Source organism: Pteronotus mesoamericanus, unplaced genomic scaffold (genome assembly GCF_021234165.1).
Source record: "Pteronotus mesoamericanus isolate MK-2021 breed Mesoamerican mustached bat unplaced genomic scaffold, CSHL_Meso_final scaffold_1186, whole genome shotgun sequence".
Lineage (NCBI taxonomy): Eukaryota > Metazoa > Chordata > Mammalia > Chiroptera > Mormoopidae > Pteronotus > Pteronotus mesoamericanus.
Genome location: NW_026555302.1, coordinates 10643655 through 10661152, shown reverse-complemented (window position 1 = coordinate 10661152; position 17498 = coordinate 10643655). Strand labels below are relative to the sequence as shown.

The 17498-nt window shown below is 39.9% G+C and overlaps 1 protein-coding gene across 5 annotated transcripts in view; it reads left to right on the top strand.

The window, feature by feature from the left end:
- Nucleotides 1-17498, top strand: part of RABGAP1L (RAB GTPase activating protein 1 like) — a 439381-nt gene that overhangs the window by 67061 nt on the left and 354822 nt on the right. For all 5 annotated transcript variants that reach the window (XM_054587734.1, XM_054587732.1, XM_054587733.1 and 2 more), the window contains one exon: nt 16213-16279. In XM_054587734.1, coding sequence (XP_054443709.1) covers nt 16213-16279 — 67 coding nt within the window. The remainder of the gene's footprint in view (nt 1-16212; nt 16280-17498) is intronic.

Here is a 17498-nt window from a genome sequence, read left to right as displayed (position 1 = left end):
TTCAACTCTGATCAAATCTCTTTTTCCTACAGTTCTTTATTTACATGTAAGACATTTTTTATTATTAAACAGTCCATGTAGCTATTGGGATTTTGGCAGCTTTAAAAGATGGATACATATCTTTTAAATGTATAAATGTGTATACACATACACACGTATACATACATATATGTGTGGGTCTACTTACGTATATATTTGTATAAAATGAAACCTCTTGAAGGACAAAATATACTATAAATAAAGTCAGTAGCCAATGATAGTTCTGGAAAAATGCTCATAATGTAGATGACAGATGAAAGATTAATGTCTACAGTACATATAAATTTCTTAACAATTGACAAGAAAAAAAAGGAGAAAAGCCAGCAAGGGTATAAATAGTATACCCTTCACATCGCCAGCAAACATATCTGTAAAGATGTCCCAATTAAGGTAACAATAAAATATCTGACTGGGAAAAATAACAGGTAGAGCTGGTGAGGATACGGAGGAGGAGGCTAACGTGTGTGTACATCTTTTTTGAAAAGCAATGTGGCAACATCTATGAGGATTAAAAAATACCTAGAATGAGGCACAGCTGTCTCATTCTATGGAATGTATCTCATTGTAAATAAAAGTACATCTAAGAACATTTAAAAAGATATTTATGACAGCATTATTTATAGTGGCAAAAAGCTGGAAGTAAAAACATATACCTATTTACCAGGCTTGGAGGAGTGGGAGAAACTGACGATCACAGAGGGAAAAAAGGCCTCTCTGTCGAGGGTATTGTGTACTGTGACCGCTCCCTCTCCCCCAAACCTCCGCTCTCTAGCCTGGGAGGGAGGCCGGGGCCAGCTGAGGCTCTGATGGCATCGTGGCAGCCTCTGTCCCAGTCGAATCTAAGAAAAGGTGTCTGCAGCTTTCTTTAGAGTGTCAGGTATTTAGCTTGACTTTCTTCCTACTTTGGATCCTACTGCTGGTATCCAGATAAGAGGAAGAGTTCTCTGCAGTGTCTTGGTAGAGTGATGCACCTATGTGTTTTTAATTGCTTGTGAAACCAAACACAAAAACCCTACCTCATCAATTTTAAGAGGCACATCTTCATATTTAACATCCCTGAAATTATGGTGTGTTTAACAATTGATGACATCTTGTAATTATAGTTGTCATGTGTTGTTTTTTTTTCTGTTCTTGGTGGTATAGAAAATAGTCGTCGGCCTTAAAATTGATGACTTCTTAAAACTGAAAAAAAAAAAATAGCTGAAGGTAAAGCTGTTGTTGATTTTGAATATTTTAGTCCTAAAAGAATGATGATGAGAATTAAGATTTTTTTTTTTTGGTTAGCAGTAGATATAACAAAGTTTCAATCTTTTTATTTGGGATTATTTTCAAACTCACAGAAGAGATAAAAAAATAAAACACCTACAGAGAACACTTACATACTCTCTACTCAGGACCACCGATTGGTCATACTGAGCCCATTTGCTTTACACCCACTTTCTTAATCTGTCAGCCTCTCGATTTCTCTGTCTCTCTCCCTGTTTTTCTTTCCCTACTTACACACATACACACAACACACACGCACGCATTTGCTTTTCTGAACAATTTAAGAGTAAATTACATACTTCACTGTGTTTTATTCTTATGTACTTCCTTAGGAGATGGGTATCTCTTCTATAGCCACATTATATGTTATCAATTCAATAAATTTAACTTTCATACAATACTTTATCTGACTTGCCATTTGTCTCCAGTTTGTTCGTTAACCCGGAACATCCTTTCCTCTTCCAGGTCAGGGTTCCCACATACCTTGTTTAGTTGTCATATATCTTTAGCTTTCTTTCATCTGGAAACATTTCTGCAGCTTTTCTCTGTCTCTTATGAAATGGACACTTTTGGAAAAATGCATCCCTTTCCCTTTTTAATATAACATCACTCATTTTGGGTTAGTCTACCATTTCCTCATGCTTAGATTCAGGTTCTTCATGCTCCAGGTGAGGTTCCCTTCATGGTGCCGCACACCTGGAGGCATTTGGTGCCAGTCTGTCCCTGGCTGATGGTGCTAGTTGTGATTACCTAGTAAGGATGGCTGAGCTCCCCGCTGGAGTTCCTTTTTTCCTCCCTTGTAACTAGTAAGCTATCTGTAGGGATACCCATGAAAATATCCTGCTTCTCATCAAAATTTCCTCCTTTATTTATTCATTTGTGATTCTTGTCCGATCCAATATTTACTGTGATGAATGCAGAAGGAGAGTTTTCTGTCTCCTGCGCTTTTCCTAGACTTACTGCCCATCAGCCTGCGGCATTCCGATGTAAGCCAGACTGCTCCCTTCTCTTTCATTTATGTATTTACTTATTATTGGTCTGGACTCCTGAATTCTACCCCCACCCCAGCAGTAGTTTATAATTCACTATAGTGCTGAATTATTTTGGTGTTCAGATGGTTCCAGAATTTGGCAGTTGGAGCCCCCTTAAAAGCTAGGTCCTATGACCTGCCCCTGGCTCGTTCTTTCTGGCCTAACAAAGGGCAGCTCTCCATTTAGCACATCTGTGGTAACACAGGCAGAGAGGGGGTAGGTGCTGAGTGGAGTGACCTAGCTTTTAGTAATCACCTAAAAGCCTTTGAATTCTATGGCTGAGTGGTCTGTTACGCCTCTGCACGAGGGTCCTCTACCGTGCTTGCATGTAAGGTGCAATCCTTTGTTTTTCCAGTGAGGGGCCCCCAGTTTGATGAATGAAGGCGAAACCGTTGAATGCCCAATCATAATATTTTCTTGATTAACTTAAACATTTCCACATACATTTTACACCTACTTTTTAAATAGATTACACAAAATGATAACTTAGAAATGTTGCTTTTTTCCGCACTCTCATGTCCATATGACAACTTTATACAGAATCTCTTTACTATTCTTCAACATCAGTGTCTTCATTATCACTTCAGCTACTTTTTGAATACTTTTAAGGCATTTTCAAAGCATGTTATCTGAACTTCTGCGTAAGTTGAGACAAAGCACTTTTTGAATCAGTATATATTGTTATCATTAGCAATTTTACATAAATCCCAAGTACACATTTGCATAATATTAGGGTAGTTAAAATCATTCTACATATAGCCACTTAACTATGCGGGGGGACCCTCAAAAAACTGGAATTTATTGATAAAAAGTTGTGTATGTATTCTTACATGTTTAAACTTCAGGCACCTTCAAATTACCCTCCATTTGGTGCAATACACTTACCAAGATGTTTCTTCCACTCAACAGAAGTTTTGAACTCATTGATGTTGATGCTTTTTAGTGCTTCTGTGGTTTTTTATTTCACCTCTTCCACATGGGCAAAATGTTTCCATTGACTTTTTTTATCTGGGGAAGCAAAAAAAGTTGCTTGGGGCTAGATCTGGTGCACAGGGAGAGTGCGGCATGGGGGTCATGCTGTTTTTGGTCAAAAACTGCTGAACACTCAGCTCGGCACGGGCGCAAATGCTTGTGTATCACCTGTCGTGGAATGGGCAGACGTGTTGAAAGAGTCTTCAAAAAAATTCACTGAAGCCTCTCAAAACCCCTCACAGCCTCTCACAACAAGGCCAGCTGGTGCGCTGATACAGACGGGTTCCCAGAATGCTCACCTAGCGGGGGACGCCTGTGCTACCAAGGGGCCCGCCCTCCAAAAGATAATCATATTGTTTTTTTGGGGGGGGCGTTGTCCTCCCTCATATATTGCTTTAATTTTAATATAATTAATCTTTATGATAATATCTAACAACTGTGAGTTCATATATTCTGCAATAATTACTAAATCCATGTTAAGTTTCCTTGCTTTTTCACACATCTGTCAGTTGACCTCTGTAACCATCTACTCTAAAATTGACTGAGATGCTCTTCCTTAAATAATACTTTGCTCAACCTAACAGGCAGAATTTCCTGTGATCTGTGATATTTTTTAAATACTTGGATTTATTTTTTTTGGGGGGGGGGAGAAAAAACCCAACCCTGCCTTTTATTGGGTTAGTGGTATTCAATGTGTTTAAATCACAAAATTTTAAATGATGGAATTTAAAGTAATCCAGTAGGTGGCAATCTTGTCAAGAGAATTCTTAATACCTCTGAATCGGAAACATTGCTGCTGACAGTTAATTTGTAGCATGAAGACATTGGTGTGAAAAAAAATCCTTCAAATTACATAATTTGTGGTTTATCCTTTAAAAGAGAAAATGACTTATCGTTTTTAAAAACAACTTTTTATTATGTGAAATTTCCAACATGAACAAAAGTAGTAAGAAAAATATATTGAACCCCAGTGAATTCATCACCCACTCCAAAGGTAAATTTTCAATATTTTGGGTTCTTTAAAGTATTACTCTTTGTTATGAAAGAAGCTATTTGTGTATTCAACAATTCAAGTGTTCCTTATATGTACATATTTGACAAATTATACGGCGATGATCTGTCCTGACTGACCCCTTGGAAGGCAAATACTGTGTCATTTATTCCCACAGTCTTCAGTGTCTAGCACAGTGCTAGGAACACAGCTTCATAGGGAGCTACCTAATCCTCAGTTAGCACTTCATCTATGCTGAGCGGTGTTCTAGGTATTGTGCAGTTGAGGAAACTGAGGCACCGAGAGGTTAAATAACTTGCCAAGATCATACAATTAAATACTGAGTCCACCTGATATCAGAATATAGCTTCTTATTCTCTACTGTCTCTTTTAAAACACTTGTTGAATAAATGAATAAAAAGTTTATAAAGCCCTGGCCAGTGTGGCTCAGTGGGTTGGGCATCATCCTGCAAACCAAAAGGTCGTGGGTTCAATTCCTGGTCAGGGCACCTGCCTGGGTTGTGGGTTTGATTCCCAGTTGGGGCACATGCAAGAGGCAACTGATCAATGATTCTCTGTCCCTGACCGCTGGCCTTTCCATGGGTTTTCTATCACCATATATAGAAATTCTCAAAAGATTTTCTTGCATACTGCTAAATAGATACAGATTTTAAGAGCTTTATCTAGTGTTTAAAATGCACCATTACCTAGCACCCACTCTGATGCTTCGAGTGGATTGTTGGTTATGCTTGAGACCTGAGAATTGAGTGGGGCATTTTTCAGTTTTTGCTGTATTAATTTTTTGTCCAGTTGCTTTTTGCCAAGTATTCTTATTTTGTAGTGAAACGATTTAGGACAAGTCATACCATGTACATCTAGAAAATGGGCCTCTTTGCACGTCCCTGAGAAGCAGCAGTGTTCTAATGATGGCGGCTTCAGGCCCCGTGGACGGTCAGCTGGGAACGGATGTGTGGCTGTCACATCGCCCTGTGCCCAGAGGCCCGCCCTGATGCCTGCTGGGTGACCCGGGCAGGTGCTGAGACAGTGAGCGGGCCACAGGGCTTAGTGTGCTGTACGCGTGTAACTCTGTGCCGACGGACATGGGCCAACACGGCCAGCAGGAAGAGGCTTTTTTCTTTCGCCTTCTGCTTTGGGGGGATGCAGTCTTGCATATACGTTAAAATACAGAATGCATTGATACCAGAAGATAGTTCAGTCATTTGTGGAGTGATTCAGAGATGTGCCTGTTTTGATTGTAAATTCTGGTTTAGTTCTTCATTTGTGCTTGCCGGCTTGTAGCAAAAAACCATATATAATGAGAATTTGGAGTGTTAAGTACCATACTTCTTAGCATGAATGATTTACAGTTTCCTTTTCTTGCATTATTTTCTTGAGGAAAAGATTTCCAAACCAAGAAGTACTTAAAAAAAATCAACAGGGGCTCTTTTCTTCTCACGAAACAAACAGCTGTCCAGTGTGATTTGACATTCCTAAGGTAGACAGATGGTAGTGTTTAAACTGTTGATTATTTTTGTGCTGGTATATTTGGATGTCAGGCCATCCTCAGGGCCTTTTGCTGAATTTACCTAGCACTTATTTTTGCCTTTACCTTAGCAGGTTGTTTTGGTTTGATTTACAAAGAAGCTCAAGTCACTGACTTGAAGTTACCTAGGTGTTAGTTTGATTTGCGTCTTTTATTCTCTGTGTAAGCTAGTGTGTCTGTGAAATCGTTGAACAAAATCAAGAGTTTTAGATATTCTAATAATTTTTCTTAATGGACATCATTCTTTTCCATCTTGAAAATGAGAAAAAGTGAGTAGAACGATAACTCCCTTTTCCTTAGGAAAACGGGGTATAGTTATACAAAATGACTTCATTGTTCTCTGATAGTTAAGGTGCTTTGGAAAGTGAATATCTGGAAGTGTCTATCCGTCAGCCTTTGGACCGGAACTTGCAGTTAGGACAGAATTTCCAGTATCTTTCATTGCCAGCTTCTGCTGGCGCCCAGGAGAGGGAGGTGGCGCTCCAGAACAGTACATGTAGTGCCGCTGCCTTTTCAGCATCATATACTAAGAAATACTGTGCTTGTATAAGTTGTTCTATTCTGGGAGTCTTGGAGTCAGTATTTGAATGAACTTTTAAATTTGAACAAATTACAAACTCACAGAAAGTTACAGAATAGCATAGGAAGGCCCCGCGTACACTTCCCCCAGCTCCCCGCAGTGGGAACATCTTACATACCCCTAGTGCTATGTGAAAATTAGAAAACTGACAATGGTATAATCTGTAGATTTCTAGAAGAGCTCTTTTTGAATTCTTTTGTAAACCATAGTATACTTCTATAATATAATAATTTCTCAATGAATTATTTGCTCTTCTAGTGGCAAGGGGTCTTTACTTAGCTTTATTTAACTTAAAGTGACTGATCAAGACAGTTATGATCAAAGGGGCTGCCTGGTCCTAGGTGAAGAGAGTTCCAGGTTGTGCCAATGTAGGAGTATTTTTTAAATTGAGATATTTTTGGCATATAATACTGTGCAGATTTAGGGTATACAACATACTGATTTGCTGTATTTATATATTGTGATATGACTGCCATTGTAGTGATAGTTAGCATGTCTGTCAGGTCACTTAATTCTTATTTCTTTTTTGTGGTTGGGATAAATAAGATCTAGTCTCTCAGCAAGTTTTGTTACAATGCAGTATCATTGTCTACGTTCACTGTGCTGTGCATTAGATCCCTAGTACTTATTTTCTACTGGTTGCAAGTGTGGCCCTTAAACAACATCTCCCCTGTGCCCCTGCTGTCACTCAGCATAGTGTCTTCAAGATCCAATGATGTTGTTGCAAGGGGCAGGACTTCCTTTTTTTGTTTTTTGTTTCTTTTTTTAGGATTTCCATCTTTATCATGTTTGAATAATAGTCCACTGTGTGTGTGTATCACATTTTCTTCATTCATCCATTGATGGGTGCTTTGGTTGCTCTTATATTTTGGTTATTGTGAATAAGGCTGCAATAAACATGGGAGTGCATATGTTTTATATCTTTTTGGCATCCTGTTTCATTTCCTTTGGGTATATAACCAGAAGTGGACTTGCAGGATCATACGGTAGATCTGTTTTTAATTCTTTGAGGAAACTTCGTATTTTCCATGATGGTCATTTAATTTATAGTCTTGATTTACATTATATAAATTGTTTATTTATTGGTGTAGGGAATTGTGACTTCTAACATGGTGATTAAGTAATTAGAAGAGATGACATACTTTAATTATGTCCTATTCTGGTTATCGGTTTATTGCCTCTTGGTTCCAAATCTACCCTCTTTATCTGCCAGTTTTGTGCAAGCAGCACAATCTTGTGCCAGTAGAGGGTGCTGGAGAGACGCTGCAGGAGGAAGGGACTTCTCTTCCTGGTTCTGGCCTGATTGTGTCTTGCTGCAAGGTTCTGGGACATCCTGTGGGGCTGTGCTCCAGCGGGGCTCCCAGTGCTGTCCTTCTCTGAGCTCACAGTCCTGGTCCTGGCTCAGTGCGACCTTCCTGGGGACTACCAGACACGAACACTGCGGTCTCCGGGGATCACACTGCTTCGCCAGAGAGCTGGCTCCAGGTGTCCTGATTTCCATTGTCTGCCTGCGAGCACCCCTTGGCTGTCTGCACCTTGAGGATTGTTTCCTGCTTGCTTGTGGCCTGGCTTTGTCTGGGCCGTCCAATAAACTTCTTTGTCTTCCAGTGAGTTGCCTTCCATCCTCTCCAGTGAGGTGTGAATACCAGCTTTAGGGAGAGGACCCTCCTCCTGTGTGTGCTGTTCCTTGGGGCTCTCCCTTAGCCTTAGGGTGTTCTTTAGAATTCTCTTTCAGTTACTCTCCTATTACATTTAATAATTCTTTATAGCACACCTTCCCAGTTCAAATTGTTGTGTGTTCTCACTCCTAATTGGATCTCGACTAACAGTATCTATTTAAAATAGTACCTAATGAAAGTAGCCAGTCTCATAAAGTTTCTGATAGGTTTCTTTGAGAAAAAAAAAGAACCCAACTGGTTATTTTAGATAGTCTTTTAACTGTCATGGTGGCAAGGATAATAACTACGCTTTAATGATTTTTACCATATGTCCACATCCATCCCAAGTGTTTAATGCAGTCGTTTTCATACTAAAGCAAGAAACCCTGAAAAGTAAATTATCTTTTTATTTACGTTTTGGGGGTGGGGTGGGTCTAAAGCCTGTTATTTTGCTTTGCTAAGAAACATAGCTAGTAAGAGCAACACAGGGGTATGAATCCAGGGTTTTTTGCTATTCTTCCAAAAGTCTTTCCAGTGGACCCTTTTGTACAACTTTTTGGAGGAGGGGTGAGGGGAAATTTCAAGACCCTATATACATGTATATGACATACAGTCATCCCTTTGTATACACTGGGGATTGGTTTCAGCACCCCCGTAGATACTGAAGTCCACAGACGCTCAAGTCCCTTATACAGAGTGGCGTTGTGTTTGCATATGACCTGCGTAACCCTCCTATGCACTTAACTCAGCTCTGCGTCACTTACAATACCTAACACAGTGTGAATGCTGTGTAAATAGCTGTTTCACTGTATTGTTTAGGGGATGATAGCAAGAAAAAATCTGTACGCGCTCACTACAGACGCAGCCATCATAGGCCTGACTTCATTGTACATGTCAGCAGCATATGTTTTTCTCTCGAATATTTTTGATCTGTGGTGGGTTGAATTTGCACATATGGAACTCATAGATATTGGAGGGCTGACTATAATTATTTCATATCCCTAGTAAACATTGCTTAGTTACTAATATTTTGTTCTTACGTATATGGCAACCTAGTTTTTAAAAAAATTTTAAAGATCATTTGTTCATTTGAAGGGAAGGGGGAGGAAGAGCTACATGAACTGTATTTTTATTTAGTAGGACTTGAGGTGATTAATTAACAAAAATTAAATGTCTTTATTACATGTGAAGTTTTATTAACAAAAGTTAAATGTCTTTATTACATCTGATTTAAATACTAACTTGATTTTTCTACTTTCAGTATGGTTTAATAAGTTTACTTATCCTTTTTAGTCTCATGTTATTTTTCTAATTGTTATTCACCTATTTCCTTTAAGGTTTATATATTTAGATTAATTATTCCTGCATTCCATTATAGAAAATTGTTATTTTGATAACTGGCCAAAGCTTTATATAGCTTGATTCAGCTGTTTTGAATGAAATTGAGCTCCTGGGGAATCTGTACTATTTTACACAGGATGATATTGTTTTATATTAAAGTTTTCTTTACTAGAAACGTAAATAGCGAAATAGGGCTGTGTAGAAAAGTTGACACACAGGCCTGCAACTGCTGCCCCTCAGGTCCGCCCATGAGCTTGGCTCTTGCCTGGCGCCTGGAAGCTCGGGTTTCGGAAGGGCGCCCACCGCCCCAGCACCAAGAGGAGTGGCCCACCGTGCCAAGGCTGCTGGCGTGAACAACATGGCGTTTGCTGACAGCTGCCTTCCTCCTGGGGGGTGGGACTTTCGGCACCTGGTAGGCAGAGGGCACCGACGTGGTCGGCCCCAGTAAAATCTTAGACACTGAGTCTCTGTGAGTGCCCACGGTGGGCATTTCACACACGTCTTAGCTCGCGCCAGGGGAGTCGTGTCCTCTGCAACTCCGCGGGAAGAGGACTCTTGGGGTTCGCACCTGCTTTCCTCTGAACTTCACCCCGGCACCTCTTTCCTTTGCCGATTTTGCTTCATATCAGCTCACTCTAATAAATCACGGACAGAAACACAGCTATCTTCGAGTCGTCATAGCAGGCCACGGCGGGAGTGGTCTCGGGGACTCCAGCGCGGGGCATTCTGTTATGACTTGTTTTCCTGTAGGAGTCCCACATAAAGTCACTGTTTCTGCCTTTGTGTGCATACGAGTGTGTGTGTGGCTTTTGTTTATTATAGAAAGCCTGTGTTTGCCTGATGGAGGGTCTCTGAGCACACGGGAAAACTTTTTTGGGCTTTGTCTTCAGAGGAGCAGCGGCATTTGAGGTTATGAGCTAACGTGAAATAAATATACATTTGGGTTTACAACTTTGCAAACTCATCAAACTGGGAGTGTTTTTGGACACCCACAAGTAATCTTTCTTGATGCGCTTCAAGTAAAACCCCCTCCAGCACTCATGTATTCCGTCCCCCTTTGCCCGCCCTGCCATCAATAATGGTAAGAAGGCGCCTGGACCCCACGTTCTTCTGATCGTACCGCCCCTGCCTGGGCTCGGACACTTAGCTGTCCAAAACCGGGGCAAGGCAGGTGCCCCAGGGCCCTGCGAGTTCTTGCCAAGGCCCTGCTGCCCTCTCATCCTTCAGCCTGAGGGAAATGACCTGTTTCTCTTTCGCCTGTTTCTTTCAGGCCTTATAGGAAGTCTGGGACTCCTGGGTTTTCCATCGGTGCTCAGACTCCCACCCCGACAAGACTCTGTATAGCCCCCCTGACGCCCACCTTCCACCTTGGCCCAGCTTTCTAAGGTGCTCCGTCTCCAGTGCAGACTCCAAGTCCATTGTCAGCACAGCTCCTTTTCTCCCCCACCGTGTCCTCTGCGCTTTAGGTTCTGGCTTTTGCCCAAGTCCACCGTGTCCCTTACAGCTCTGTCAAAGGATGGCTGTTTCCTACCCTTTGTACCTGCGGCCTGGAGGTGTGTAAGCATCTTTCCTGCATGCCCGTGCTTCTTCCAGACTGTTCTTTCTCCTCCTTAAAGCCCCCCAGCTTCAGAGCCCATGCTCTTGTGTTCTACCATCTGTGCCCTCTCGCTGCAGTTACCTACACATCCTCGGGGGCCCCCTTCGTTCTTTGCAGACTGAGCTTCTGGCTCACTGCCACTCTAAGTATTAGGCTTCTCTTCATTTGGGGCAGTTTTAGTATCTATATAGATGATTTTTCTGATAATCTATCTTCTTAGTTTCTTGACCTCTGCTTGTCCAAAGACCTTGTCTTCTTCCCTACCTCAGCCACCTACCTTTGTGGTCATACTGTAGAATTTGTCATAACCACTATTTAAAGGTCACAGAACAATCACGTTTTCCCCCATGGAATATAAGGTCACTTTTGCACAGTTTCACACTACTGTGCCTAGTGAGGGATGCCTGTATGTCTCTGTCTCCTTGAATCTTGCAGTAAGGCAAAAACAATCCCAATGATTTTACGTAGGAGGGTTTTCCATCCATCTTTTGCTTTAACTTCGTCAGGTTGAAACTAACTGAGATTCCGGTTTTTATGAAATTACTTAGAGTTTTTGTATATCGTCCTACAAAGCTGTAATAGAATTAAAGCTTTTCTTGTTTGTTCTGTTTGCCCCGTCTGTCCTACTGTCATTTTTTTCCATTTTTAATAAAAGAAGCTTAGTCTAGTAAGGGAGAGTGGCCTTGAACCCATGTTAGTCGTAGACCTGCCTCCTGTCTTTTTCCTTTCCTCCTCATTTTTTATCCATAGTCTTCATAGACATGTATAGAATCCAAATGACTTAAGGGACAAAAAGAAAAAGTAAAAAAAAAAAATTCCTATTGCAGTATATTAACATATCACCTTTATTTTTCTCACTTGTTTTTCCATCATGAAGTCTAAAACAATGCTAGATAAAGAGTTTCTGGTGTTGGTATGGGTACTAACTTGGTGTTAAAAGCTATTTAAAATTCTGTTTTGAGTAAAATCTCAGTAGATATTATGGAAGGCTGAATTTTTTCTTTGTATTTACAGTGGTAATTGTAATAATTTTTAATTGGCACTGCTCTGTAGTGTGTGATGCATGCCCACCCTGAGTTTTTTCATTTCAGCTTTACATTAACATAGTAAGCAGGTAGTATTTGTATTCAGAAATGCAGTGAGACTTTGAAGTATGTGACTTGTCTGGGATCACACAGGGAATGGGAACGTGCCCTACCCGTAGTCCAGGGAGGCGACCAGGGTGTAACGCGTGTAAAAGACCATGCAGCTTTGGAGTCATAGACACGGGCTTGAATCCAGTGTTAAAACTTAATAGGTGTGTGGTTTGGGCAAATCACTTCTACTTTTTGAATACCAGTTTTATTATTAGGTTAGTAGAAGGTGCCTTTGAAATATAAATGTAACAATATAGTAATGTCTGACTTAAAGTTTCAATAACCAGAGACATGGAAACATGGGACAGACTCACAGCTGCCAGAGGGGAGGGGTCAGGGTGAAATGGTGGGAAGAAAGGGAAGGGACTAGTCAAAGAACTTGTATCAACGGCCCGCGGATACAGACAACAGTGTGCAGATGGGCTGCGGGGGCGGGGGCGGGGGGCAGGGGGGTGGGGGGGTGGGGGCGGGGCAGAGGACGGCGAAAGGGGACAACTTGGAACAGTTGTAATAGAATAAACGAGAATAAATAAAATAAAGATGTTCAATAAATAGTAACTGGTGTAATTAATATGATAATATTACCTCATTCCCAGAGGTTTCACTTCACATTCGGGGCAGGTCATCTATTTACTGCAACATGTGATAAATGATGTTGGGTGTGTCTTGCTCTGCTTTGTTAATGCTCTGCACTTACAGCGCTCAGAGAACTTACCACATCAGGTCGTAATTGCTTGTTTACTTATTTTCCTCCCCTACTGGCATGTGAGCTCCTTGAGAAAATAGGTGTGAAAGCAATTTGCTTTCTACATTATTTATAGAGTTAATAAGAGAAGGTTGAATGCTTTGAACTCCCCAGTGAAACACTTAATACGTGCCTTAGGTGTTTGTGGTAATAATAATATCTATCTAATTACTGACACATTATTCCTAATAGACCTTGCTTGTCCCCATAGGAAACCTGATGTGCTGTAATGAAGTATAATTTTGGAAATGACTAATGCAGCTTGATATTGATAGAAAAAAAGTTGTGCAAATTTAGTGCTGGAAGAACCCGTAGGGTGTACTGGTTACACCCCTCCCACTTTCAGAAGAAGGAAGTAGAGGCCTAAGGGGGTTAGGTGCTTTCTCTAAGGTCACACTGCTAGTTGGTGGCAGGATTTTTTATTTATAACCCACAAAAAGAACAGTGCATCAAAGATTATCAAAATAAGGTAATATACGTTGCCATTTAAGGAAAACCTAAACTTCCTAGTGGCCTTTTGCAGTTAAGCTTAACATAGGAATATTGCACTAAGGAAATATAAAATTGTCCCATTTACCTGGAAGTGCTAGGCAAACAAAATAGTATAAGAGTTTAAATGTTCAAAAAGAGCAAAAAGAAAGGTAGGGAGGGTGCATACTAAACTGTTAGCATTGGTTTCTAAGGAGGCTGAGCTAGAGAAGGGAGAATTAATTTTTTGCTATATGCTTTGACATTCATTAACTTTTTACAATGAGTATATAATAGTTTTATAACTTAAAAACCCTATAATATAGGGAATTATTCTTTTGTTTATCCTCACACAAGGACATGCTTATTTTAGAGAGAGGGGAAGGAGAAGAGGGAGGGAAGAGAAGCATCAATGTGAGAGAGAAACGTTGACTGCTTTTTGTACATGCCCCAACCAGGGACTGAACTTACAGCCTGGGCGTGTGCCCTCACTGGGGACCAGACCCGCAACCTTTTGAGGCTCCAACCAAGCTACACTGGCCAGGGTTGGGGAGTTATTCTTTAAAAAAAAAAAATCCATGATTGATGAAATCTGAAGCAGAATATAAAGTAGTTTCTTCTTATCCACAGTTTCACTTTCCACAGTGTCAGTTACCCATGGTCCACCATGGTCCAAAAGATATTAAATGGAAAATTCTAGAAATAAACAATTTATAAGTTTTAAGTTGCATACTGTTTTTCATAATGTGACAAAATCAGGCCATATATACTCCCTGTCTGTTAGCGACTAAGTTGCTGCCTTGGTTTTCAGACCTACTGTTGAGGTAGCACAAGGCTGATGCTCAAGTTACCGTATTTTATTTCATAATGACCCCCAAATGCAAGAGTAGTGATGCTGGCATTTCAGACACGCCAAAGAGAAGCTGTAAGGTGCAGCCTTTAAGTGAACAGTTATGCATGTACAGGATAAACTTGGGGTTTGGAACTGCCTGTGGTTTCAGGCATCCGCTGAGGGCCTTGCAGTGAATCCCCAGAAGATAAGGGGGGCTGTGATATAGGGAGTGTCAGACAGATCTTCTGTCTTCATTGACCTGGCTTGTTAGTTGGGGGACCAAGTTTTATATTTGAAAAGAATAAACTCTTTTATTCTTATCAAGAATATAAGGCAACAGTAGGAGAAATAGTACAATTTTAGACTAACATTTAATTTATACAGTATTTATTATAGGAGTTAATAGAAGAGCTCAAATAGTATATGGTAATCATATTACAATTATGACTATTAGAGTATGATTATTTCTGTTGCAGTAGCTTATATTTTGTTCAATGATACAATAATATGCTTGGAAAGTTATCCTCAGAGCTTATTAACATCATCTTTGTATGTACTTAATTGTTTTTGAAGGCCGAAAGGGAGTCTTGAGCAAAGTATCCCAAAGTACTCACAGGAAGTATGTACTGTTTTACCACTTACTGAGCTCATATTTGGATAGGATCAATCACTTACCTGGTCATGCGGGGGAAAAGGCCAATGCCACTAGAAAAGTAAACCTTAGGTAAACAGCAAGGATCAGATTAAATATTGACTGCTCAACTACCACTGTTTTGAAATTTAAAATATATTTAATTGACCTACATTCTCCACTGCTTGTATAAAATGCTCCATAGCATAGATTTAAATTTTGGAAAGCTGCAATAAAAACACTTCAGGAAGCCCTGACCGGTGTGGCTCGCTCAGGCGGTTGGGTGTCGTCCTGCAAGGTGAAAGCTTGCTGGTTCAGCTCCTGGTCAGGGCAACGTGCCTGGGTTGCGGGTTTGGCCCCCAGTTTGGGTCCCCGGTGTGGGCATGTACAGGAGGCAACCGACTGATGTTTTTCTCTCACATCAATGTTTCTATCCCGCTCTTTCTCTCTTCTTTCCCCTTTCTCTAATAAACAAATAACTAACTATTAAAAAAAACCTCTCTGGGAAGGGTGGGTATGCGTTGTTAGCAGGGAGACACTGCGCAGACCACGTGGCCTCTGAAGCTATAGGGCCCGTGGAAGAGCATGTGAAGTGGGGTGAATGGTTCAGCTTCTCTGGGCTTTACTTTGCTTCCCTATAAAGCAGAATTAACAATAATATCCTAACAAATAAAAAATATTAGATTTAACTGGAATTTGTATCTTATGAAAATCCTTTACTAATAAAGGGGTAGTGTTAATGGGATTTCTAACACTTCCCTAGCATCAGTAAGCACAGAATAAAGTAAGTGGTTAATAATAGTACATTGGATAATATTTTCACTAATAGTATGTTTAGTAATGTTTCATACAACTTCTTTTCTTTCCAAACTGAGGACATAGTTTTAATAAGCTGCTCAGTGAACATGACTGTCGAGGGCTGAGGTAATTGTTTCTGTTAATATGGCTCGATGCAAAGGGAGAGTGCCATGTCTTACTATTTTTTAAATCTCAATTTTAATTTAACTCGGTTAGATGACCTTGACCTATATATTTGGAATAACTAAGGCAAATAAGATCTCATTTCTACCCAGAAACAAATTTGTTTCTCACTACTGTATTCTGTCTCAATCAACAATTTTGTGGCCATTTTTATCCCAGTTTTGGATCATTGGTAATCTTTTACATGCAGAAATAAAGATCTGGGAATTTAGATAACTTATTTCTATGTGACTTTTGTTATTTATCTCAGTGGATTCTTATGTATGCTATTTCTCTAAAAAAGAAAGCTATTTGTAAGTACAGAGCTCAGATTGTATAGTTATTATAAAATGGCTTTTTGCTCACTAGGCTTCAATTATTCTTGATACCTTATTTCTCCTTTTTTCCCCCAATATTTTCAGATGTTTTGGAATGTTATTAAGCCCAGGTCGAAACGTGAAGAACAGTGACATGCATTTACTGGATATGGTAATGATAGCCTTACACACCTTAATTAACCAAGTAGAAATATGATAGTTATTTTATATTTTAATGTATTTTCTATTTCAAACTTGTCATATTGGGAAAATTGTTTCTAACTTTCAGCTGTATGATAGTAATAATGAAATTTGAAAACCTAAACTTAAAATTAGTTATGAGGGAGAGATTTGGGAAAATTCCAACCAAAAAATTATATGCAACTTGAAAACCAATAAAAGGACAGTGTTATGACAATGTCCATCCATTCATCTGTTTGGCTTCATAGGAGGCTGTCCTCTCTTTGAGCCCAAAATAGCAAGTACATGATTATAACAGGCATATCCAGAGTGAATATGGTGCCTTTTATTTATTTTAATGCATTGTTATTAACTTGAGTATTGTGATGGATGCTTTTATTTTCTTAAAAATTTCTCTAAATTTCTCCTCCTTGATTATCTGTCCTTACCAAAATGTATTCACTGCGTTTATTTCAGGAATGCCCCTAAAGGTCAATTTATATTTAAAAATTGGTATTTGATGTAAAAATAGCAAGCCATCTTAACTTTTAAACAGAAATATCTTCTACTATTGCAGTTAATGAAAACATTTACTGTGCGATATAGAAATGTTATAGGAAATGGTCATCTCAGAGTAAGCATAAAATTTTTGTACTGACTTCACTGTGATTTTTATATTTAGTGATAACAAATACTACATGGTTTTTTTTCCCTTTCAGCTGTGTTTTCCAAATGTCAGGAAAATGTCACCAATTATGTCAACATTTTCTTATTTCATGGTGACAGCCCATTGATTTTTCTAGTGGTTCTGGAATGGTTTGGTCAGCATTTTTGAGCTCCCAAGTGTGTGCCAAGCATTGTGTGAAGTGCTGGGGTTGTAGAATAAGGTGGAACACAGTGTTATGATGGAAACAGACCTTGTAAGTCTGTAACTGCAGCAGTGGGTTAAGTGCTCTCACTGAGTTGGTCCAGTGAGCCATAGAAACACAGAGCGAGTACCGCATGGATAGGTCAGGGAAGGACAGGCAGGTACACTGCCTGTGAAAACAAATTAGCTATTGATCCATCCGTCCTCCATTCCTCTTACAACACAGTGGTCATGCAAATGCTTTTGCCTAAAGCAATCCAGAAAATGCTGGAGCCCTGAAAATTCCTTGAGGACGTAGTTCAGAGAGATTAAACCCTTCGAAGCTCCTAGGTCTTAACTAGTC